The 24713-nt window shown below is 38.6% G+C and overlaps 1 protein-coding gene across 3 annotated transcripts in view; it reads right to left on the minus strand.

Moving 5' to 3' along the window:
* PPARG (peroxisome proliferator-activated receptor gamma) overlaps positions 1-24713 on the minus strand; it is a 106756-nt gene that overhangs the window by 4275 nt on the left and 77768 nt on the right. For all 3 annotated transcript variants that reach the window (XM_014542742.1, XM_005870041.2, XM_014542743.1), the window contains exons 5-6: positions 22989-23188; positions 12320-12770 (exon numbers count right to left, since the gene is read on the minus strand). In XM_014542742.1, the coding sequence (XP_014398228.1) occupies positions 12320-12770; positions 22989-23188 (651 nt within the window). The remainder of the gene's footprint in view (positions 1-12319; positions 12771-22988; positions 23189-24713) is intronic.

Consider the following 24713-nt stretch of genomic DNA (forward strand, 5'->3'; position numbering starts at 1 on the left):
ATTTAGTCCTGGCCTAGAGAATCATGCTCCTGGAGGAGTGGTGCCTTTCTCACAGCTGCTGTGCAATAATGAACACCTCTCTGACACTTCAAGGAAAACCAGATCCTGGATTGGTGCCTTTGGTTTAATGACTGCTGATCCTCCCCCTGAACAAATGTTCCAGATTTCAAAGGCCTGTGGCAGTGTAAATGTATGTGCATCGGAAGTGGCAATACTTTGTGTCAAGACAGGTGTTAAATGTGGCTCCTCCACGGGCTGGGTCTGCACACAGGGGTACTGGCTTCTTAGAACATTTTCTCCTTCCTCTTGAGCAGCAACTTCTGCTGAAGAGATTATATTAATCTAGTAGGTTTCATTTATCATTACAGTTCAAACACCCAAACCCTAAAGTGCAGCTGATCACGTTTGCTGGAAACACTTGGCGTTAGTGCAAAATAATGGAACAGGCCCCTCTAGGAGTGGAGAAGGATCTGGTTTGGATTTTCAAACCCCTCTTTGGCAAGTTATTTTTTATGATGTGATAGATGAAATTTGGCTGGAGGGCTGAAATTTTGTGGCCACTGATTTATATTTTCTCCAGTGACAAGTTAGATCATTTACAGATCTGTCTCACTGTCCTACTGAGCCTCAGTCAAGGCAAAATGGAGTGCAGTTGAGTGCAAAAAGTAGTATATTCTACTTCTAGATCTTTCACTAACCAGCTCGGTGACCTTGGGCAAACTAAGCTCACCGGGCTTCTTCTCTGTAAATGAAAAGGATTAGACTAGATAGATGATCTCTAAAAGCCTAATTCAAAAGTTCTAAGCTTTATTCTTATTTGTAATTCCCTTTATATAGTTCACATAATTAAACTGGGGAAATACACTCAAAATCTAATTAGAAAGGGGTATTAACAAGCTTACACATTAAACTTAGAATACTTGGCTTATTTAAAAAGCAAAAAAAAAGCTTCCTTTGGTCTTAATCAATCCCTAGGGCAGTGATGGCGAACCCTTTGAGCTCGGCGTGTCAGCATTTTGAAAAACCCTAACTTAACTCTGGTGCCGTGTCACATATAGAATTTTTTTGATATTTGCAACCACAGTAAAACAAAGACTTATATTTTTGATATTTATTTTATATATTTAAATGCCATTTAACAAAGAAAAATCAACCAAAAAAATGAGTTCGCGTGTCACCTCTGACACACGTGTCATAGGTTCACCATCACTGCCCTAGGGTCAAGGGCAAAAGGGATTTGTTGGGGTTGCTCCCCACCCCCCACTTTCTAATCAGCTACTAGGCTGTCCCTGGTCCCCTCTTCTATCTTTCTCTCTACTTTCCTTCTACTCACACGCAAACCCTTAGTAAGCTAAGGGAGGTACCACAAATGTGCCATAGACATTTAAACACCTGGAGCAGTCCTGGTCCTTCCCTTTCCTCTCCACTTCCCACCAGCCCGAAGTCTGCTAAGCTTGTTCTCCGAGGCCTGAGAGTCTCTCCCTGAACCTCGCTGAGGGTCAGAATTGAGTTCTAGAACAGGGTCAGGGTCAAGGGACCCCTTTTACCAGGCCAGGCTGCCTAGAAGGCCCTTTGGGAATGTGTGTATTGACTCACTCCAGGACATAACACTCCAGGAAGCTGGAGTCAATTACTAGTTCCTTACTCTCCAGGCTGCAAAGAATTGGGAAAGAACCTTTTCCGGTCTCCATTCACACAGTGCTGGAATTGATTAGAGAACACTGTTGATTATGGGCAAATCAACAAAGCTCCTATCTTATCTAGATCTGGTTCTGTTAAGTGGAGAGCTTATCTGAAACACATTCAAATTCTCTTGACCCTCCAGGGATCTGCCCACCTGGACCAGGCATTTCCCTAGCACCGATTTTCTCAGGAGGTGTCTGAGTTAGTGAACCAGATGGCCACAGTGGAGTCTCCTGAAGGAGAGGTGAAAACACCAAAATGAAAGGTTTTGTCTCTGTTCTAGGAGCTGTTGTCATGGCATTCCCAATCTCTCCCTACTGGCTTTCTAATAGACACTAGCAATCTGAAAAGGTCTGTACCCAGAGCATTTAGAAAAAAGAGGGCTGACAGCTGGACAGCTATAAACTGATCCACAGACAGGATTGGGTGAAAACTGAAGGGGAGGGAGGGCTACTTAGGGAGCTTGGTAGTTGGTATCTCACTTTCTTGTACACTTCCTCTTTAGTTTCCTTTATTCCATTGCTTCCTAAGTCACAGATCTGTTAAAAAGAGCACTGAATTTGGAAACAGAAGACTTGATTGGAGTCCCGTCTTTCCTCCACTTAATTTTCTTGTCACTTTGGACAAGTCATCTAATTTTCCTGGGTTTTGGTTTAATTTTTAAGACAACAATGGAATGGTTGTGTTTTTTGTTTGTTTGTTTTCTTTTTTTTTTTTGGTTTTTGTTCTTGTTTTTTACTAAGGTCATGGTGAGAATGAGTTAGGTAAAGAACTTTATAAGATACTACTATCCTGTGTTTGTTCAAAAAAGGCAATTTCCATAGGGATCGTCCAATAGTGTAAGCAGGGTGGGATGGCACATATACATTGGGAAAATAAAAAGGTTTTGAGGTGTTATTGGTGAGAACATAAATTCAGGAGTGCAAGGAAATAATTCCTGATGCAGACACATGTTTGGGGGTTTGGGCAAGTTCTCATTCTTGTAGCTGAATGCATGTAAGAAAGGTAGTTTAAGTATAACAACAAAACAAAAATATCCTGGTGGCCAAATTCAATTCCTCCTTGAAGACATGGTGTTAGGGATTTTTCAGTACCTTTCTGATCTAACAATCAGAATCATGGTGGACATTAGGTACAACTGTGAATTCAGCCAAGTTTATTTTTGGGAAACTATGGTATGGCCTATAGCAATTACCTCCTACCATCCTACCTTTAGGAAAAAATAATGTAAGAAAGTTTCACATGTGTTCTTTTCATATTTAAATTTGAGCTGGGGATTGATAGAATACAGTGATTCTCAACTTTGGCTACACATTGAAATCATCTGGGGAGATTAAAAACACAACTAATTAACATGTGGGTCCCATCTTTAGAGATTCTGACTTACTTGGCCTAGGGGTATGACCTTCAATATTTCTAAAAGCCCCCAGGGGATACTAATGTGCGGCCAAGAGCAAACACTGCTGGTTTAGTGAGAAGCAGTTAGAATCCCAACCTTAAAAGTTACTGGCTATGTAATCTTGGGCAAGTTCCTTAACCTCACTGTACCTCAGTTTCCTCATTTAAAAATGGTGATATAACAGTAACCCCATATAACTAAGAGTTGTTGAGATGATTAAATGAGTTAATAGAAGGAAAGTACTTAAAGCAAGCAATGTCTGACACATAGTCAGTTAGCTATGTCTATTTGTAATAGTATACTATAACATGCCTCTTTTCCCTTCTTTCCTTTCTTCTGTCATTTCTCTGACTTTTCTGGGTCCTCTTTATTTGTTTATTAATTGCTCCCTTTCCTTAGCTATTCCCTTCAACACCCCCAGATGTTTTTCCTTTTCCATACCTTGGACTGCAGTTTGCTGGGGATCTAGAATTAGGAATCCTAGCAGGGCTGGCCTAAATTAATCAGAAGCTTGAGCAATGGAGATTTTAGGAGAAATGTTGACTGCTACTATCAGAGAAAGGGAACAACATAACTTAGAGATCTTGTAAATGCTTTACCAAATAGGTAAAGATCATCTGTAATGAGCATATTTTCTGCCTACAATGCACATGTTGCTGGTAGAGTCCTTCACTCTGAAGTGGGTTAACATTCTAACATTTCCCTGTTTAAAGAATAATTTAATAAATGCTTTCTCTATGTTCAAATGATAACCGCTCTTCACAACAAGGACACATATGATTTGGTTTAGGATGGTGGAGGGGGGTAAACTCCACCATGAAACCAAGCCCAGACAATATTTTCTTTTATCTGCACACTAAGAAGCAATTCCACACCAACTCCCCTCATCTCAAATGCTCAACTACCACCTCCAAAAGCCTTCCAAACTACAACACAGAACACAAAGATATCTAGCAACCAGGTGGGTAGCATTTTCCTCTATGCTATGTTCAAAGCTCATTTCTTTGCTCCAGGGTACCTCTAGTGAATGAAGCTTAGGCTGTATTTTATTTCTAGGTCTTTCGGAATGAAAATGGGATTTGAGATTTCAATCCTGCACTTGGGACATCCCTATCTTTCCTCTTGTTCTAGTCATTGGAGGTTGATCAATTCAAGCTTAGCCACCTGGTTTGCTCCTTTTCTCTGTGTCAGGACCAAAAGAGCAGCGCTTTCTTCCCGCAGGCCGAGGAAAGTAGATATATTTCTGCTCCTTTTATGTCCAACACTGGCTCTGATCAGGACTAAAAAATGAGAGGTGGGTGCGAGGCAGAGGAAAGGCTGGAGCAGAAAGATAATGGAGAGTGATTTCTTCTTTCTCCTTGAGTCTGACACACATATGCTCCCAGTACAACGATTCTTCCTTGCTTCCTCAACCTTTAGAAATGCCAACAGCAAACCAAAGGTAGCCAACAGCAAACCAAAAATTAAAAAGGGGCCACGGATTAGTTCTCTGCATCCCCCATGTCTTTTCCAACGTCCTTGAGAAGACCCTCAAAGCATAGGTGTGATCTGTCATTTCTAAATATGACCTATCAACACATAATGTCCCTCCAAACGTAATCAGAATACTAGGAGTGTGGAAACCCACAGCACTCCCCTTCCCTATCTCCTTCAGGGCCCCGGGGGTTAGAGTTCACCTCTCAACCTTTCAGGCCCCTCCTCCTTCCTCCAGTATCTCTTTCCCTGGGGGTTTTGTTCTCCAATCCACAACTAATCCCCTTAAAGACATATCTGATAAAGGGGATTAGTTGATATCTCCCTAGGGGTATTATATTGTAATAAGGATTTTAAGAATGACTATTGGTGAAAATCAGCAATTTGACTGGCAGAATTGAGTAGAGCTACTTCTAGTTATATCATACAAGGGAAAAGGGAAATTTAACATTTATTGTGTGCTTAACATGTCCCAGGCACTGTGCCAAAGACTCACATAATGTTTCATTTACTTAGGGCATGGATGAGGAAATTAAGGTTTAGGGAGGTAAATAATTGCCTGAAATCACACATCTAGTTAGTAGTGGAATGGGGTGTTTGAACTCAGGGCTGTCCATGTGATTCCAAAACTTTCCAATGCACCACCCTGCCGCTCTTCAGGTTTATTCATTTGTGAAGCTGGCAAGACCCTTGAAAGGTGCTTTCCCTAGGAGTGGTGGCTCCTTTGCTACATGTATTGGCTCTCCTGCTATGCGTGACTCCAACCAGTCCTCGGTTTCATTCTTCCTCACTTGCAGATGATCTGTCTGAATGTCTTGGTGAATTGTGCCAGTCTGGAAGGCTGCCTGGGGTCACCCAGAGTTTAAACACACATTGTGAGAACCCAAAATGATAAAGTACTCCAAAAAGCGGCCCATTGACTGACTGAACCTTTTCCAAGGCTGCCGGTGTGGTGACAGGAATGACTCAGCAGTTTGGCTTTCAATCCCACGTCTGTCTCTGGGGTCAAAATTGCTCACTCACTAAAATGATCCCAGCCTACCAGGCCCGGGGTGAGGAGGACATTTTATTTCTGAAGCAGTCACAGATAAAGGTTTTTCTATATTCTACAAACAACAAAAGCCTCTGTGTGTGTGTGTGTGTGTGTGTGTGTAAGTTTTGCAGATGATTCTAATATGGTCCATCTTTTCCCTTCCCTCCACCCTCAGCATTCTGGTTTTTAGAATTTGAGTGCCAGTAGAGAATTTATAAATACCCTTCACTTTTGTCTAAAACAAGTCTATGAGGTTATGAAAAGAGTGAACTACTTGGACCTTTCTAGATAACTCAAATTGAGTCATTATTCAAAGCCATACTGGCTATCTGAAAGTGTTTTCCCACTGGTTGTGGAAGCATGGTGGGAGGAGTAGAAGGGTAGAGGAGAAGATTGGCATAAACTATGCAGACATAGTGTAGATGCCCCAAACCATTTTTCAATTAATAAATGAATGCTATTACTCTCTGACACAATCATGGGCCTTTTAAGGGGGATTTGAATCATGTAGTAACACTTTTTGACTGTCCTGCTTAGTCATATGAGAAATCAGATGTCCTTGTTTATTGTTGATATCATGAGAAATCAGAAAAATAACTTTCACCAGTTAGGCACTAGCCTGACTCTTGTCCAAAAAAAAAAAACAACAACAACAAAAAAACAACTGTATAAATAAGGTAGTTGGATATTTAACTGGTATAGGAGAGAAGAAAGTTGGCCTACTATTGTTCCTGGTATTTTTAATACTTAATACTATGAACAATAGTAGGCCAACTTTCTTCTCCTATGTTGGGTTTTGTCTCCTCCCAGTTAACTAGTTAGGATGATAGAAACAGACAAAGAAGATTATGTAGAATCAGAGGCCCCCTAAGCTGGGATTTCCTCAAGAAAAGTGTAGGCCCACTCAAGCATGTACACTCTTTTCCAGAGGAGTGCTATATGTACATTCTAACTAGCATAAATAGTTCTGTAGTAAAATGGGAAGATGACACATCAGCCGGAAATATCCTTAAGATTTGAAAGACAACCAGGGATGGGGAAGAGAACTCCACAGACTCTGTGCCTGTGGAACATTAGTGTTCTGTGAGCTGGAATGAGGTTCTGCCGCTACAACTGAACGAGTGTCATTTTGATTGTTTGTTTCCAATGGGCAGGAAGAAATTAAATGAGTGGATGGTATTTTAACAATTTTAAATTTCTCTCATAAATTTTTCTGCAACCACTTATCTCTATTAGAACCTGGTGTAAGATGGTATCTGATTAAGTACGAATGTATTTACTCAGTTTTTTAAAGCTTATCAATTTTTGTGGAGAGCTCTGCAAACAGTGCTTTTATTTCCAGGGGCCATGCTACCTGAACAAGTTAAAGAATACAGCACCAGTCTTCAGTGTTATCACTGGGCCCCATTCCTTCCCAGAGCAATTTTCAAACTCAGGGTATAATTTTGTTAGAAAAGTTAAAATGGTGTTTCAAGAAGGGCTTTGAATATTAGTAAGTAATATCTGGACTCTAACCTGGGAATTCTTGATTAAAATATTTGCAGGCAATATGGAAAAAGGTAGTTTTTGATAACTGCCAAAGAACTCCAAGACCAAGGTAATTAACACACAAAAGGCAGTAGTAGTTAAAGGCATCAGTTTTAAGTTAAAGGTGACCCGGGTCTGAACCTTGGCCTCACCTATTAGTAGCTCTGTGACTTTGGGCAAGTTGCTTAATCTCTCTAAATTTCTATTTTCTCCATTTGTTAAATGGGGATAATAATAGACTTTGTAGAGCTGCAGGAAAGGTTGAACAACGATTATGAATGTATGTATGTAAAGTGCTTAGCATATAGTCTGGCACACAGCAAAATAATTGATAAATGATAGTTATTATTGTTAATATTTGCTTATTATTCACTAAACAAACATTTATTAAGTATTTATTCTGTGTCAGGTGCTGTGCTTTGATTCTATTCTAATTCCAACAAATTTAAAAGTCTATATATCTAAATCTATATTTATACATATATATACTCTATAGTCATGATCAAGGGTAAAAAACAGAGATCCCAGGTTATTGACCTATGGGACAAGCAGTTATGCACTATTTAAGAGGATATTATTTTTTCTTTGATCTGCAAATGTGTAACTATGAGGACAATTCTCCCTTCTTATACCCTATTCTCCCTGCCCACTCAGCAGCAGAAATGCACAAGATCACTCCAAGAGCACAGCTGTCCAAAATTGCTTCACAGAGCAAGAACATGGCTGGGACTGCTGGAAAAAGAAGAAGCTGCTATATAGGTGGTTTGGATAGCCAAGCCCGTCTCAAGGGAGTAAAGGAGGAGGCTGGATGACTTGCCATCTGTGGCCATTGTATCAATATTTATAGCTTCTCTGTCATTAGGATGGCGATGGCAATCTGCCTAGAAAAATATATTGTAAAATCCAGTGAATTTCCTCCCCCATATCTTGGAAGTTTGGGAAGAACTGTAATAGATTCCAAACTGTTTTGAATTAGCAAAAAGAGCTTTTTCCTGTTGTAGAGTTCCAGCTGGAACCCTTCTATGCTTTTTCTTCACCAAACAGCAAACGCTCAAAGGGGCAAAGTGTCCAATGGAGTATCCTGGGGCTTGTCAGCTTTACTGAGCTTTCCACTTGGCTTTGGTTGCTGGGTAGGTTTTGGGAGTTTGCATGTGTGGCTGGCATGATGCTGTGGCGCCGGTTGCAAACATGCCCTTGCTGGAGGCAGTTTTATTACTCTTGACGCCACCTATCCAGTCAGAGAGACTAGAGGGAACAAGGGAAACCATTACTCATCCCAAATAGCAAGGAATAAGGTATGGATTATGGGTACATCTATACCTTAGAGAGCATCATGAAGGGAGTACAGGTTTCGACCCCCCACACAAATGTGAGGGAGTTGACCACAATCCACTAGCCAGGTAGCAGAGGGCAGGGCTTGGGGCAGACAGGGCATTTGGAGGTGATAGTTAGAACACCTGGGTTTCACTCCTAGTCCCACTGCTCACTAGTTTAGATCTTAGGCAAATTGCATAAGTTTATGACCCTCACTTTTCTGTCTATGAAATGAGAATGCATATGAAATACTCTTAAAATGGACACAGTGCTTTCCTTTGTTTCTAGAGTGCTGATGTTTTTAGTCTCATTCTTGCCTAAGGCTCAGAGGAGAAAGAGAGAAAGGAGAAAAACTTGAGAACTGGGTCACCTTCCTCACAATCTTGGTTTGAAAGCTGAGTAAATAGTAGAGATGCTAAGCACCAGGCCAATCTAAGTACCACATCTAATGGTATCAGCAGTTTCTAGGGTTGAAGTTGAGTGACAGTGATCTTACTATAGCAACTCTAGTTTCCTCAGCAAATACTTGTTGGGTCAAATCAGGTACTTTCATCCAAAAAATCCCCTTTAGTTCCTCTGGGGCCCCCCTTTAATTTCCCCAAGACCTTACCACCCCACTCTTACATCATGCCCATCTCCCCATTCTTCCTTCAGTCTAGGGCAGCGGTTCTCAACCTGTGGGTCACGACCCCTTTGGCGGTCGAACGACCCTTTCACAGGGGTTGCCTAAGACCATCCTGCATATCAGATATTTACATTACGATTCATAACAGTAGCAACATTACAGTTATGAAGTAGCAATGAAAATAATTTTATGGTTGGGTCACAACATGAGGAACTGTATTTAAAGGGCCAGAAGGTTGAGAACCACTGGTCTAGGGTCATAGTGCCTTCACTAGAATGAAGCTCTTCTGTGATTCTAAACCTAGCTCGGAATGAGGTCAATGGATGCCTGTCAAAAGTACTTCTTTTCCTGAAATCACTAAAGCTATTTATAGAATCAGAATGAACTGCAGAGGAGAAAATAATCGCTCTTTAAGATCAGGTAGGATCAGAAATATGTTTACTGAATCAAAACCTCTTGCTTACATGAATGTTTTCCTCTTCTGGAAAATCCGATAGAAAGAAAATTAAAACTAATTGAGAGCCCTGTCCAGTGTGCTAAGTGGTTAGAGCATCGGCAGGTTACATTCCTGGTTAATGAAGAGCACATACCTGGGTTGCAGGTTTGATCCCTGGCTTCGGCCTGCCTGAAATATCTATTACATTGAACCAAGCTATTCACAGAAATATATATATATATATATAATTAATGAAACATTTAAGGGCCTAACAAATCACTGATTTTTAAAATAATCTAGCTTGTGAAATATGGGCAGTAATGGCATTTTTCTAGATGAAACCACACTGTTGTCTCATGTACCCATATAACAACATCACTCCGGTTCAAAAAAGCCCATAATTATCATGATTATTTCTTATCTAGATATTTCCTGGTTAGAAACTAAGTATCTTTGAGTGGTTTTTTCTAAATGCTTCCCTTAGCATCTGTGGTGGGAATATAAACTAGTAGCAACTTTATGGAAAACAACCTGGCAATGATGTGACAAAGACTTAAAAATGTTCATAGCCATCTACCCAGCAATTCCATTTTGGCCATTTGGAATCAGAAAATAACCTGAAAATTGAACAGAAATTTACACACAAGAATGTTCACTACAGCAAAATTTGGAACATATTTAAAAATTTTTTCTGTATTCTTTTCTATAGGTTTTTATAATAAATTATAAGTAACCTAAACATATATAGATAATTTAGTATGCAATAAATAGTCTTTTATAAAATGAAATATTTTATAGCTATTAAAAGTGGTAGCATATACATATGCTAGCACATGCATAGAAACTTTTTGGTAGGAGAAATAGGACTTTGTTAATCTAGCTTTATTCTGAGAAAAGAGACAATTACTTTTCACTTCCACCTTTCTGTACTCTTTGGATTATATAATGACCAAGTATTTCTTTTATTTTTAAAAGTTAATAAAAATATTAACAAAGAATATGTAATGACATGGGGAAATGATAAGCAGAGAAAGAAATACGAACATGGTTTATATAATGTGCTTAGGAAAAATCTTAGAAATATATCAAATGTTAATCATTTTATTTCTCTTTTTCATTAAAAGTAAAATGTGCCTTAAAGTATTAGCTATTTAAATAATATTAACTTGTTTTCTAATCTGTTTTTTTTCAAAATTTAATCTTTTTCTCTTAGTGAACCTCAAGTAATCTGGAATATCATTTTTGTTTGCTGAACTAATCAGTTTCAGGAGGATCAAGGGTTAATTTGTTTAAGAAGTAGTCAAGATACTAAAACATGTTGGATAGCATATTTTTGTTACATTAAACATAACACCAAAAAATCATTTTTAAAGGAGTTACAACTTGACACTGGACTTAAGGCTCCAGAATTAACCTATGCCATATTGTTATCATATGTACCCTAGCCATACACAGGGCAGTATCAGTATAGATTCTGGAGCCAGACTGCCCGTGTTTATAATCCTGGCTCCATCTTTTACTAGCTGGGTAACTTTGGATGAAAGATTGAACCTTTTAGTGTTTTGGTTTCCTTGTTTGCAAAATGGAACTTACTTCATTGGGTTGTGAGAACGAAATGAATGTGAACGCAGTGCTCAGAACACAGTAAGTACTTAAGCGTTTGCTATTATTATTATTACTAATACACTACAAACCTGATTTCAGAAGCATTCAGCTCTCAAGTAATTGGACAACAAAGGACAATAGAATGGATCATGCTCTTTATAATATCCTGTACAGTTACACACAGCTAATCTATATCTATATCTATATCTATATCTATATCTATATCTATATCTATATCAATATCTATATCTATCTATATCTAAATCTATACCTATATCACCCTTCCACCATGTCACCCCAGTTTTCAGAGGATATTCTGTAAGGACACATAAAAAGCTCACCTGAACTCCATTTCAGTAATGAAAACTCGTCATTAAAAACAACTTTTATAGAGCGAGATGACAGTAAAACTTTCTTCTATTCAAGTTGGAAACATGTGAGAGGCCAATAAAAGTAGCATTTAGTATAAAACTTGGCTTTTGGAGTTGGTCAGTTAGATCATGTACTTGCAAGGCCAAAAATACAATGAATTGCTAAATAACTCAATTCATTTCTCTGCTCTGTGTTCTTTGGTTCAGATTGCATTCTTAACCACAGCCAAACCCCTCACAAAGGTATTTTAAGGGAAGCAATCAAAGGAATCTACATGAGAGAGTAGGTAGAGGTCAGTAGATAGTATATATGCTTGATTCCTGATATTGGAAAAGGAATTCAAAGAAATATCTTATTGATGGTGGGGCAGGAGCATAATTTGACCAAAAACACTTAATGGCACTTTCTCTATGCCAAGTGAGCATCATCTCAAGCACAGTTATACATGTCATTACTTAAATGACATAAATATTAGATTGGCCTTCTGGAAAGGAGAGGGAAAAGACAAGGAAAAAAAGAAAATAAGGAGAAAGGAAAAGGAGAAGAGGGCATTTGTATTCCATGCTTGAATTTGATTAGGAAAAAAATTATATGAGGATTAAAAGAAAAGAGCCTGGGTTAGCCTCAGCCTTCAAACAGCAAATCTATGATATCCTTTCTTGGTATTTTACATGCGTGGTGACACTTTCATGGCATTATGCCATTGGCATTTTCTGTATGAAAAGTGCAGTGAGTACAGAGAGAAAAGGAACATTCACTAGCACTAGGAAAGTAAAAGTAAAAAAAAAAAAAAATTCAGCCATTCCACCACCATCCCACCCACTTTTATGGAAGATCAAAGATGAATCTTACCTCCACTGAGAATAATGACGGCTATAAATATTGCCAAATCGCTGTCATCTAATTCCAGTGCATTGAACTTCACAGCAAACTCAAACTTGGGCTCCATAAAGTCACCAAAGGGCTTTCTCAAGCTCTTTAGAAACTCCCTTGTCATGAATCCTTGGCCCTCCGATATGAGAACCCCATCTTTATTCATCAAGGAAGCCAGCATTGTGTAAATGATCTCATGGACGCCGTATTTTAGGAGAGTTACTTGGTCATTCAAGTCAAGGTTTACAAAACCAGGAATACTTTTGGCATATTCTGTGATCTCTTGCACAGCTTCCACTGAGCGGAACTGACAGCCCTGAAATATGCGGATGGCCACCTCTTTGCTCTGCTCCTGCAAGGGGGTGATGTGTTTGAACTTAATTTTATCTTCTCCCATCATTAAGGAATTCATGTCATAGATAACAAATGGCTGCAAATAAAAAAGAGAAAAAGTGGTTTAGTTGGAGACTTCTAATTCACAGTGAACAGCATCCCAGTTTCTTTATACACATTTGCTTCAAAAACTAAAATCTTTAAAGTCAACAACACTTAATAATGACAAAGTACTGTTATCTCCTGATTATTCCTCCTAATTGTCTTCTAGGACCAAAGCTATTTAATTAATTTTGTTCTTCTGTTCCTTCATCTTATCCTACAAACCTTTACATGACTAGCTAATAGTTCTAATTTCTGTTGTTTGAGGAGTGTTTGTTATTGATTTTAAAAATGATAAAATCCATTGTTTATCTTGGCTTTCAATGAAATATGTATTTTATCCTTTTTTTCAATAAAAAATCCTTTCAGCAGCCCAGCCGGTGTGGCTCAGTGGTTGAGTGTTGACCTACAAGCCAGGTCAGTTCGATTCCCGGTCAGGGCATATGTCTGGGTTGCAGGCTCGATCCCAGTGGGTGGCAGGTGGGGGTAGGGGTAGGGAGCAGGAGGCAGCCAAACAACGACTCTCTCTCATCATTGATGTTTCTCTCTTTCTCTCCCTCTCCCTTCCTTTCTGAAATCAATAAAAATATTTTTTAAAAAATCATTTCAGCAAACTTGAACATAAATATTGCAGTTTTAGATGAAATCTGAGATCTCAGTATGCATGTAAAATATCCTTAACCCCCCCCCCCAAAAAAAAATCAATCTGAAGCAGATTAGAAATATGGAGCCAAGAAAATGTCTATTTCTTTTCTTAATGCTCTGGAAGCAATCTGTTTCAGTAAGAGCAGATGTATAAGGCCTGTGGGTAAGTGTTGCAAAAAGTGGCAAAATAAAAAGAGTTATGAACTTATTTTTCAAAATATCTGTATCAGATAATCAATAAAACAGGTTTGCAATAGACTGCTTTAAAAAGCAGGGTGGGTTAGTCATGAAATGATCTCTTTCATTTTCTTGTATAGAACTAACCAAAGGTTTGTGGTCATTATGAAAACTCTCAAGGCTACTCTGGTTGAGAAGGGACAGCACTTTATATACATATACTGAACTATATAAGGGCTTAAACCCCCAAGCCTCTTCAAATTAGTGTATACAAGGAAGCACTGGAATAAGAGTTGAGGATACTTGGGTTCTAACTTTTGTTCTGTGCTTAACTATGTGACTTTAGGAAAGTAATTTATCTTTCTTATGCCTCAAATTTCTCAGTTGGGGGGAGTGCATTAAATTGGAGGTTGCCATCTCTTCTCTTGAGGATATTCTAGTTGCATTTCTCAGAAGCAGTGTGTGTGTGTGTGTGTGTGTGTGTGTGTGCGCGCGCGCGCGCACGCAGTGAGTGGATTTGTGTGAATTGTGCATGCACACGTGCCTATACACTGACGTGCTAAAAATAAAGTTTCTTTTTAGCAGAGATGCTGAGAATTCTCTCCTGACTGGCAAGAGGAAGTGGTGCAATGAGTGACAGCTGTAGCCAGCTTCAAGACCCGCTGGTTTGAAGATTCTAACTATTAATCTCCACCAGTCTATGATTTTCACCAAACTATTAAGTCTGTTCTACACTGAAGAAAATAACACTAACACTAAGGGCTCTTAGATGCTGAGTAAATTTCCAAACTTGCATTTTATTTCAGCACCATTCACTGGAGTTATTCCAGAAATTCTTTTTTATTTTTTTAAACAAAAAAAATGCACTTGTATTGTTTAGCAACTGAAAGGAGGACAGATCTGAGGACCCAAGAGTAAGTTTGCCTGATGGCTCTAACTAATTCTTCAAGTAAATCAGGAGCCAACAGTGCTTACTATGTTTTGGGGTATTTTGTGCTCCCACCCCCACTTCAGGATTGATATTATTAATGGGAGAGAAAAAAAGGGTGGAGAGGATAGTAAGTCACATCAGTTAAAATGTGCAGAGTTTCCCCAGAATGTCAGATTCTAATCATGAGAAAAACTTGCTTTTATAGAACCTAGAGAAAATGTGGTTTCTGTCCTCCAGGAGTTTTGCAGCTTATTAAAGTTTATGTTGATGAAATACTAGCTTTCTTTTGCCATGAGAATCTCATGGTATGGATACCTGAAAAGTCTACCCGCACATGCATGAGTACAAATTACATGACTATAAAATCATCACCTCTTCACATATGGAAGGACTGTACCCAGAACTACCCATTTCCACTTTTGGATGAGCTTCTGCTCAACAGTTTGGTTTCTTGGCACAGGATATATGCCTAAAATTCTTCTACCTCCATGTAAGCAATTTATCTGGAACTATGCCCTGATAAATCACCCTGTGACTCTTCCCCTTCACTTCCCCTGTCCCCTCATATAAAGCCCCAGGTTCCTGTTTTTGAAACTCTGTGATAGTTGAGCATAGGGCACAAAATCCTGCTAATTTTCTCTCCCAATTTAACAACAATGTGACTTTAACCCCTTGGCAATCGATGTTGGTCAGGATTTCCTGGCAGTAAACACTCAAGGACAGAGAAAGGAATCAGCAGCCCCCACCATTATGCCAAACCATTCCTTTTTTTTTTTTTTTAAAATCCCTTCAGCATTTTGAAAAAAGTGATGAACTGGCAGAAAATTCTAGGTATTGACATGCAAATGAATACCAGGTGGATTTTTTTGTTTTTCCCCAGTCATATCTGATTATGCTGTTTTCATTGTATTTTTAAAGTCTGCATCTTAGATTCTTTCAGCCTTCAGAATAGATCTGTCAAACTGTAAGTGATCATTAGACACGACCTGCCTTTCTTTGCCACCAAATCAATTCTTAGGTTGCAAACAATTAACTTGCACATTTCACAATGGGACCTCCTTATCCTTCAAGCTAACCTCTTAAAACTGCAGGTGAAATTAGGTCTGTGGAATTTCTCTTGAATCATTAATTTAATATTACACCTCTGGTAAAATATTACCTGTTTTTGTATATTTTGTAAAGGGAAGCCTTATATGTTCTATTAGCTTGTACAGCATCATCTGAGGAACCTGCCATTATAAGAGGAACCACATCATCTTTGAATTTGGTCTTAATGATTTTACACTTCTAGTTTAGGGCTAACAATGTACTTATCAGCCATTCTATCAAGTGGCTACATAAGCATCTCTCCTTAACAGGAAAGAACACTTAATTACATCTAGGATAGTATCAGGGATAGATCAGGTTTTGTGAGGCCTAAAATGTACACAGTTGTTGGGTACAGTTACAACAATTCCTGGTTCAATAATACAAATTATAAGAATAAAATTGGTCTTCCCAGTGCATTCAAAGGGGCTCTGTGCAAGCTTCATTAGCTTCCTGGTGAATCTACCTCTGGCCACTATGACACTTGTACTCCTTCTATACTGGACAGACCAGAAAAAGGTGAGAATGAAATGAAGAAAATTGTACTTGAACACATGATTTTCCAGAGAAAAACGGTTTCTGCAAGGAGAAATTACAGAAAAGTTTTCTTTGAAATGAGACATCAAATCTACTTTATTTTTGTAAATTTGATTTTCAAAAATGGCTGCACATATCAAAGCCAGGATGGGATTAAGGGTACTCTTTTATATAGATCATTAAATTTAGTTATAGATCTATTGCATGCCTACTATGTGAAACACATAGGTCCTGGAGAAAGTTGGCTAATAATTGAGGAATAGGACAATAGTATTCCTTAGTTGTCCAATAACATTTGCCTTTTAATATATGAATTATGAAAGGGATTATACATTTATGGCAGTAATGGTCTAAATTCCCAGCTCCTTGAATGGTCTAAATTTCCAGCTCCTTGAATAATAAAATAGCAAGCTAAAGGAGGTAAACAAAAACGTCAACTAATAAAGCAGAGAGTATTCCAGTGATTTCTCCCTTTTGGGAGATTGAAATTAGTGTAGTAGACAACCCTACCCTCTCACAAACAATCACTTTGGTAACCACGTAAGAGTTAAAAATGGCCTGGAAAAATGTGTGCCTCCTCTGGTGGGGTTCTCCTGATATTCTTAGTTTTTTTTAAAAAAAAATATATTTTATTGATTTTTTTACAGAGAGGAAGGGAGAGGGATAGAGAGTTAGAAACATCAATGAGAGAGAAGCCTTGATCAGCTGCATCCCCGCAACCAAGGTACATGCCCTTGACCGGAATCGAACCTGGGACCTTTCAGTCCGCAGGCCGACGCTCTATCCACTGAGCCAAACCGGTTAGGGCGATATTCTTAGTTTTTTTTGACAAATTAGAGCAAAGGCTCAAGAAAGAAAATTGAATTCTTAGGGTCCATCTTCTTCATTTTATTTCCTTCTTTCTCTTTATACTTCTGACTGACTTTCATTCCTTTAGACACATATGGTTCTTCTTGATTAGCTACAGTGGGTGAATGTTAACCCAAAATGCTTTGGTTGGGTTTTCTCAACTTCTTCCTGGTTTCTGCCCATGCTGTTCCTATTTTCCTCTTGTCGAGAACCATGGGATTTACAGAACTAAAGGGGTATTCAGAAATAACCTACATCATCATGCTCTGATTAGCTACGAATAAACTAAAGCCAAGAGGTGTTCCATAAATAGCTATTTACAGCAAACCTGAATGAGAACTAGATCTCCTAATTCATGTTTAGTTCTTTTCTCTTTCTATAGCTTTCTACATAACTTCCTACTTTTTTCTTTTTGAAATAAAATGACTATCCTGAGAAGAACTGTGACTTATTTTTTTATATTTTAAATGTTTTTATTGATTTTTTGGACAGAGTGGAAAGGAGAGGGAGAGAGAGAAACATTGGTTGGCTGCTTCCTGGGGATCAAACCTGCAACCTGGGCATGTGCCCTGACCAGGAATCAAACTGGGGACCTTTTGATACACAGGAGATGCTCAACCAACTGAGCCACACTGGCCAGGGCAGAACTGTGACTTTGAAACTGAAGCTCTTATATGCTAGGATCTTGGAGGCAGTGCCTTTGAACTGTTATATCCTAGAGGTGCTAGTTAAGTGCTGTATGTGATTGAAGTGAAGTTTGAAAGTTTTAAAATGTAATTCCATTTTCCTGCATGCTTTAGAGATTTAAGACAAATGAAAATATAATAGGAAGAATTATCTACACTCTAATGAACTAGCAGATAATCACAGCTCTTTAAAAACCATTGATTGCTAGCTAAAATGTTCCTCAGCTGGCAAACAGGGGTATTGGCCAACTGAATCTAATCATGCAAAAGGAAAAATATCCAAGTACTTTTCTTCTTAACTACATAGAATATTATCTTTTTTATTTATTGTCTGAAAGAATACTATTGGTTCGGCTGTGTCATATTTTTAGCTGTTTCTGACAGTCCTGGCAATAAAGGAATGTATTTTATTAATATTAATATATGAATTAATGATCCCAGGAGCACAGTTCTTTAGTAGCCATTGAAAGGAAACAGCATGACTATTCTGCTCTTTATTTATACTGGGCTTCCATGGTCTCTTTTCTCTGAGGATTTGTCTGTTATCTTCCTCCTCAGGAGACCAAGTTCTGGCTCACTCAAGCTTTTCCACAGATAAAGGGGAAAGAGACCACACTTTGTTCAGCTGTAAGTGTAGGATTTAAAAGTATAGATATCTTTCCAATAGTTTGAGTTATTAGATGTGATGGACATTGTAAACTTTAGAATGAGAAAATTTAAAGGGTACAGACTATTTTCACAAAAGTTTACATTTCTATATTGGTTTTATTCAATAGTAGTTTCATATTACATATACTATTTAGATAAACCCTTTTCACAATGGCACTGTTTTGCTCTTGTAATTACAAAAACAATGACTTCACATGTAGCTATCATAAGCAATGTGATGACTTGGGATGCAAAGTCCAATACAGTACAAATAACAAGTTTTATCCTTCCTTGCAGATAGAGTGCAGACAGGGCCTCACCATCCTCAGATACAGAGTGAAAAGTTGGCAGGCACACCAAAGGTTTTTATATTTATTGTTTTATGACAAACCATGGCATTGAAAATAGTTCTTGAAAACCACTCTCTGTTTATTTTCATCAACAAACATGAGATCATGTGACAATGATGCACCCAGTGTGACCATCACATCAGGGTAATGGTCAAACACTGGGAACTTCCAAAGTCCATTCAGTTCTCAAAGTGCCTTCAGGAAACAAAGCACCTCAGTTCTAGCATATTCATAGTTACAGGGTTCAGTAGGCTCTCTTAAAGAAGGGCCTGGGCTGGAACAAGCCACTGAAGAGAAAACAGCCTGTGGGAGAGTCAGTGCCATTCCTATTTGAGGGGGGCTCAAAGGCTCATTGCTCCTAAAATTCTCCTGTGATCCATGTTTAGTGATTCCATATTCCATCTCTTCCTAGTACTGAGCCTAAAATTCCCAGGCATTATTTTTTTAGGCATGAAATGAAAGGTACAAAATATCCCAAAGATATGGTGTCAAAGTTAAAAAGATAAGAGGGGAGCAAGAACATTGAATTTATCTGTCCATTTATCTGTTTTGAAAGGTGCAAATAGCAGCAGGGAATAAGATATAGCAGAAGGAAGTTAAGTTGGCAAGGGAGAAGCCTGCAGGCAAATGCTGGTGCTGGGCCTGAGAGGAAAGATTAGCAGGCCTTCCATAAATGACAGCGTAAGCAAAGGTTAAATTGAGCAGTAAGATAAATTTAAAGAATGGCCTCTTCAATAAAGCCATTTCCTTTTCCAAAGGTTCTTGGTAACTAGTCATCCACTATACTGAGCAGCCCATCCCAGACTTGGCCTAACCAACACTAGTGACATCAGTTCAAGCAGGGTGTATAATGAGACCCAAACTGCATCCGCCATAGACACTTTTTCACAACCTCCACTCTCTCAAGAGTCCATACTTCTGCAAAACGTTTCCAATCAATTCAAATCTTAACTTTCGTAAGTCTTGGCCAAGAGATAACATAACACCCCTGAGAAAGATGCTATCAAATGAATAACATGACCATGTAAGATAAAAAACAAATCTCTAGTCACATTGGAAATCACATTTTGGATTTTTTTCCCTCTCCCATATTCCTCTCTGAACTATTTCTTTCCACCAGTGTTTAATTTGATTTTGCAAGATAAGGAGAAAAGAGAGAGCCAAACAATTCTATTTCAGTTTTGTGTAATCAGGGAATGGATTATTTTAATTTGGCCCAGTCTCTCCAGACCCTAAGAGGCAATTCTGCCTCTATCCAGATCATTTAATGATGTCCAGTTTGGTGAGCAAATATTAGGCTAGTTAGAGGCCCTCTGTTGAAAGTCCAGAATTTCAAAGGGCATAGGCAATAGTTTTTAATTCAATTAAGCAAATACATCCTGAGTAAATGTTATGGGCAAAGCACAGTCACAGTTACTATAGGGGGAAAAATGACAAACATTTGACCTCTGACCTTGAAAAGCCTATAATCAAGCATTTTGAAGCTCTTTCCCTTAAAATAGCTTAATACCTACTTATCTCATAAAAAGCTGGCAGTTATCTTATTTTTTAACTCAAAGATTTGGAGCCAAAGAGTCAATTGGTACGAGGTTTTAAAGTGAGTTACAGTGGACTGGGCTCTGTGCCCCTTAGTAACACAGAGGAGAATATGTTGGCCACTGTTAGAGTAACTAAATTCTTGACTACTGGGGGAAACTTTCTTCAACTGCCTTCCTCCTAGCTTCCGGGTACGTCCAGGCTTTCTAGCATGGATTGCAAGTCTGGACAGAGAGATAAAGAAAAGGTGAGAAAGCAGTTCCTGGAAACTAAATGGCTTGAGGCAAAATGGTGGAGTAAACTGTTTCAGGGCTCTTTCCCTGTTACCACTCCTTCCCCAGTTCTGGGGCTCCCAGCCTCCATGTCCCTATCCTATGCTCTCATCAAACTGTTGTAATCTGCCTTAAATTGTTAACCCTCTTTAGCCACATCAATCTAACTTTCCTTTTATTTCTCTCCCTTTAAATGAACAATTTATTTTCCATAGACAAATCAGCTTTGTAGAGGTCTTCATTTGCTTTTAACTTGTTAGGCCCCAATTTTTTCATTTAATGAATACATAAACTTAGCTTTACTATGACTTACAGTCTGTAAAGTCTGCAGAAGACAGTCCTAATCACTATAATTCAGAAGAACAATACAGCACAAGGAAAATTTCCTGACTGTGAATGTACTAGGATAACAGAACAGAGTGGAAAATTCTTGCTGTTCTAAAAATTGATAAAAACAAGTCATAGCTCAGAATGTTTTCCCAAGGTAAAACTTTCCTAGTGTCAGCCACTCATTGCTAGCCAATAGGAAAGACCAGCTTCCATGAGGGGATGTCATGCTCAGAATGTACTGAAGTAATAGTCAGAAGGCCTGCATTATAGTCCTGGTTCTTCCACATGCTGTGTAATCTCAGGGCAAAATGTTTAACCATCAATTTCCCCATTTTTAAAAGAGGGTAATAATAGGAGCCATAAGATGGTCATGTGTCTTGAACATATGAATGTGTAAGTTTTTTTTGAGCCCTGACGGGTATAGCTCAGTTGGTTGGGCATCTTCCCATGCACAGGAAGGTTACTGGTTCAATTTCCGATCCAGGTACATGCTCATGTTGCAGGGTTGATCCCCCACAGGAGGCAGTGGATTGATGTATCATTCTCACATCGATGTTTCTCTCTCTGTCTCTCTATCTCTCTCTCTCTCTCCCCCAATCAATAAAGAATCTTAAAAAAAGACTTTTTGAAACTGTAAAGGACTGGAAACAGGTATAATACTGCTAAGGTATCAATGACCGTTCTTGCAGTCAGAAAGCTCATTGTCCTTCTCAGATTTGGCTCTTTATATAGCAATATCCCATAGGAGTTTTCTTTTTCTATTAGCTAATTCTCTCTTATGGTTTAGCTAAAAGGAAAAGAAAAACACCTTGAGATCATTATAAAAATACATTAAAGGGTAATCAAATTTTCCCAAAAATATAACTGTGTAGGGAAAAAGCTACCCATATATGTTAAATAATTGCATACCTCTCTTGGAGATGTTTATTTGAAAATAAACAATAGCATAAAAGGGCTATCAAGGGCTGGGATGTATCTTCTAAATGTGTTCTGTGGCTTACTACTTTAAGAACGTGCTGCAGACATTACAATCAAAGTTAGACCTGCCTGTGTAAACTGAGGTACAGATCTGTATGCTGATGGCAGAATTGGGACTAGAATTCAGGTATAGTGATATATATATATATATTTTTTGTTTGTTTGTTTTTTGTTTGTTTGTTTTGTTAGTCCTCACCCAAGGGTATTTTACTATTGGTTTTTAGAGAAAGTGGAAGGGAGGGGGAGAGACAGACAGAAACATTGATGTGAGAAAGACACATCGATTGGTTGCCTCCTGCATGTGCCCTGACCAGAGCCGGAGGTCAAGCCTGCAACCGAGGTATGTGCCCTTGACAGGAATTGAACCTGGGACCCATCAGTCCACAGGTCGACTCTCTATCTGCTGAGCCAAAGCGGCTAGGGCCAGTTATAGTTATATTTTGTTTTAATATGATTCCATGTTGTGCTTTCTCAGCTTCCTATCAGGGAAGAGTTCTGCTTTTTGGAAAAATTGACTCAATAACAATTCTAATCCATTCTGGGTTTTCTAAACAGTGGTAATCAATGAGCTTGCAGATGTTTGAGAATTCACTAGATTCTCCACTGGCGTAGCCCAGGCAGCTCAGAGCCTCACAGGAGATACAATTCATACACATAATAAAAGCAAAAAGCTTCCAGTTATCCAGGAATTATTAATAGAGTGCTACAAGGAAAGAAAGGTAATATAATATCTGGAATGTCTTTTACTGCCCAATGTGGAACTTCATAAGAGGTAACTCTAATGGGCCTCCTAAAAGGTAAAATAATGAGACTGAATGCCTTTTCAAAAGCTAGGTCCGGAAAGCAGGCCTGTGTGAATGTAGTTGGATCCTGAAAGAGGGTGGTGGGGTGAATTGGGGCTTGAGTTCATACATTAAAGTTAAGCTGACTCGCATATTTTTATACTTTCTCAAAGAATTTAGTAGGAGAATTTAAAGGACTTTTTCCCTTTTCAAAATAATGTTTACTTACCCTATCTGAAGACATTTCCTCTCCTGTGCTTAATACTCAGCCTACAATATGTAACAGCCAACAGATGAACAGTACTGCATGTATGTGTGTAACATGGTTAATCATTTCCTCAAAGGAAACAACAATAACAACAATAAACCCAGCCACCCCAAATCAAGAGGGTAGAAGAGAACTAACTGATTTATCTGTTGTCTTTCCTGTCAAGATGGCCCTCGCCTTTGCTTTGGTCAGCGGGAAGGACTTTATGTATGAGTCATACAAATGTTTTGCCAGGGCCCGGAGGTCAGCAGACTCTGGGTTCAGCTGGTCGATATCACTGGAGATCTCCGCCAACAGCTTCTCCTTCTCGGCCTGTGGCATCCGCCCAAACCTGATGGCTATAGAGGAAGAGAAATGACAGAACGAATCATTGAAATACTGCTGCTCTTCAGGCACACTGTTCTCCCACAGCCGTAGTGCCCACAGAGTAAAAGCCCCTCCTCCCCTCCAGCAATCTCAAGTCTTGGTTTCTATCTACAACTTTGCTCATGATTTTATTTCACAGCAATAGCACAGGCTATCAGTAAAAATTAAATTGTTCATTTAAAAAGTAATGCATGACCTTGCCGGGAAGGTGAAAGAATCTAAGGGTTCAGCAAAGAAAGGAAAGTATATTTGCTGACAAATAATTGAGAGCCAGCTCTTACTCATCCTTTCAAGACTCAGTTCAAATGTCACTTTCTTTGTGAGGCTTCCTCTGATTTCTTCAAGCAGAGTTTATTATTCCTTCCCCTGTACGCCAACAGCTCTTAGTACATACTTCAATGATAGCAATTCCACACTGTACTTTAATTATTTATTTTATATATCATTCCCACTCTGGAACAAGATCCTGAAGGCCAGGGGCAATGTCTTTTTCATCTCTATATCCCCGGCACTTTACATAAGTAAAGTGCTAAAAGGTCAACATGTTTCACAAATGAAAGGAAGGAATTGTGCAGAATTCAAAGTCGTTCAGACACAGGTTTTGTTCACATGAAGTCTGTACTATCTGTTTTGTCCTTGTTACAAATAAAAATGGATGGTGCTTTCTTTCTTGTTATTAGGCAAGAGAGTACTTTTATATTCAGTGGAGAGAAGCCATAATTATCCCCCTGACTCTCCAGAATTACCATTTAATGATGCTTGTCAAAAAGACAATTTCCTTAATAGTTGGCTTCTTGTGGGGTGAGAAGAGTGAAAAAAGAAAAAAACTGAAGAAAGAAAGGCAAAGAGGAACAGTTAAAAGAGGTTGATAAGTCTTAGGTTGGGGAAAAAATCTCTCTTTCAACTCAAATATATTTTTCTTCCTCCTCACCAATACTATCTGCAAAATATCATTATTAATAAATTAATTTTTAAACCAGTTATCACACCTCATTCTAGGTGCTTACACATGCTGTTTTATTTAAAGCTTTAAAATTCTTTTTAAAAATTGAGATTATAATTGACATATAACAATATAGTAGTTTCAGTTATACAGCATAAAGATTCAGTGTTTGTATATATTGTGAAATGATCACCACAATAAGTCTAGTTAATATCCAGCACCATGCATAGTTCCACACATTTTTTTTCTTGTGATGAGAACCCTTTAAAATCTGTCTTAGCAGCTTTCTAGTATACAATACAGAATTATTAACTACAGTCACCATGCTGTATATTCCATCCCCAGATCTTATTTATTTTACAACTGGAAGTTTGTACCTTTTGGCCCCCTTCACCCATTTCGCTGCCTTGCCACCCCCTGCCTCTGGTAACTACCTATCTCTTCTTTGTAGCTATGAGTTAGGGTGTGTGTGTGTGTGTGTGTGTGTGTGTGTGTGTGTGTGTGTTTGTTCCACATATAAGTGAGATCATATGGTATTTGTCTTCCTCTGTCTG

This window comes from Myotis brandtii, unplaced genomic scaffold (genome assembly GCF_000412655.1).
Source record: "Myotis brandtii unplaced genomic scaffold, ASM41265v1 scaffold312, whole genome shotgun sequence".
Lineage (NCBI taxonomy): Eukaryota > Metazoa > Chordata > Mammalia > Chiroptera > Vespertilionidae > Myotis > Myotis brandtii.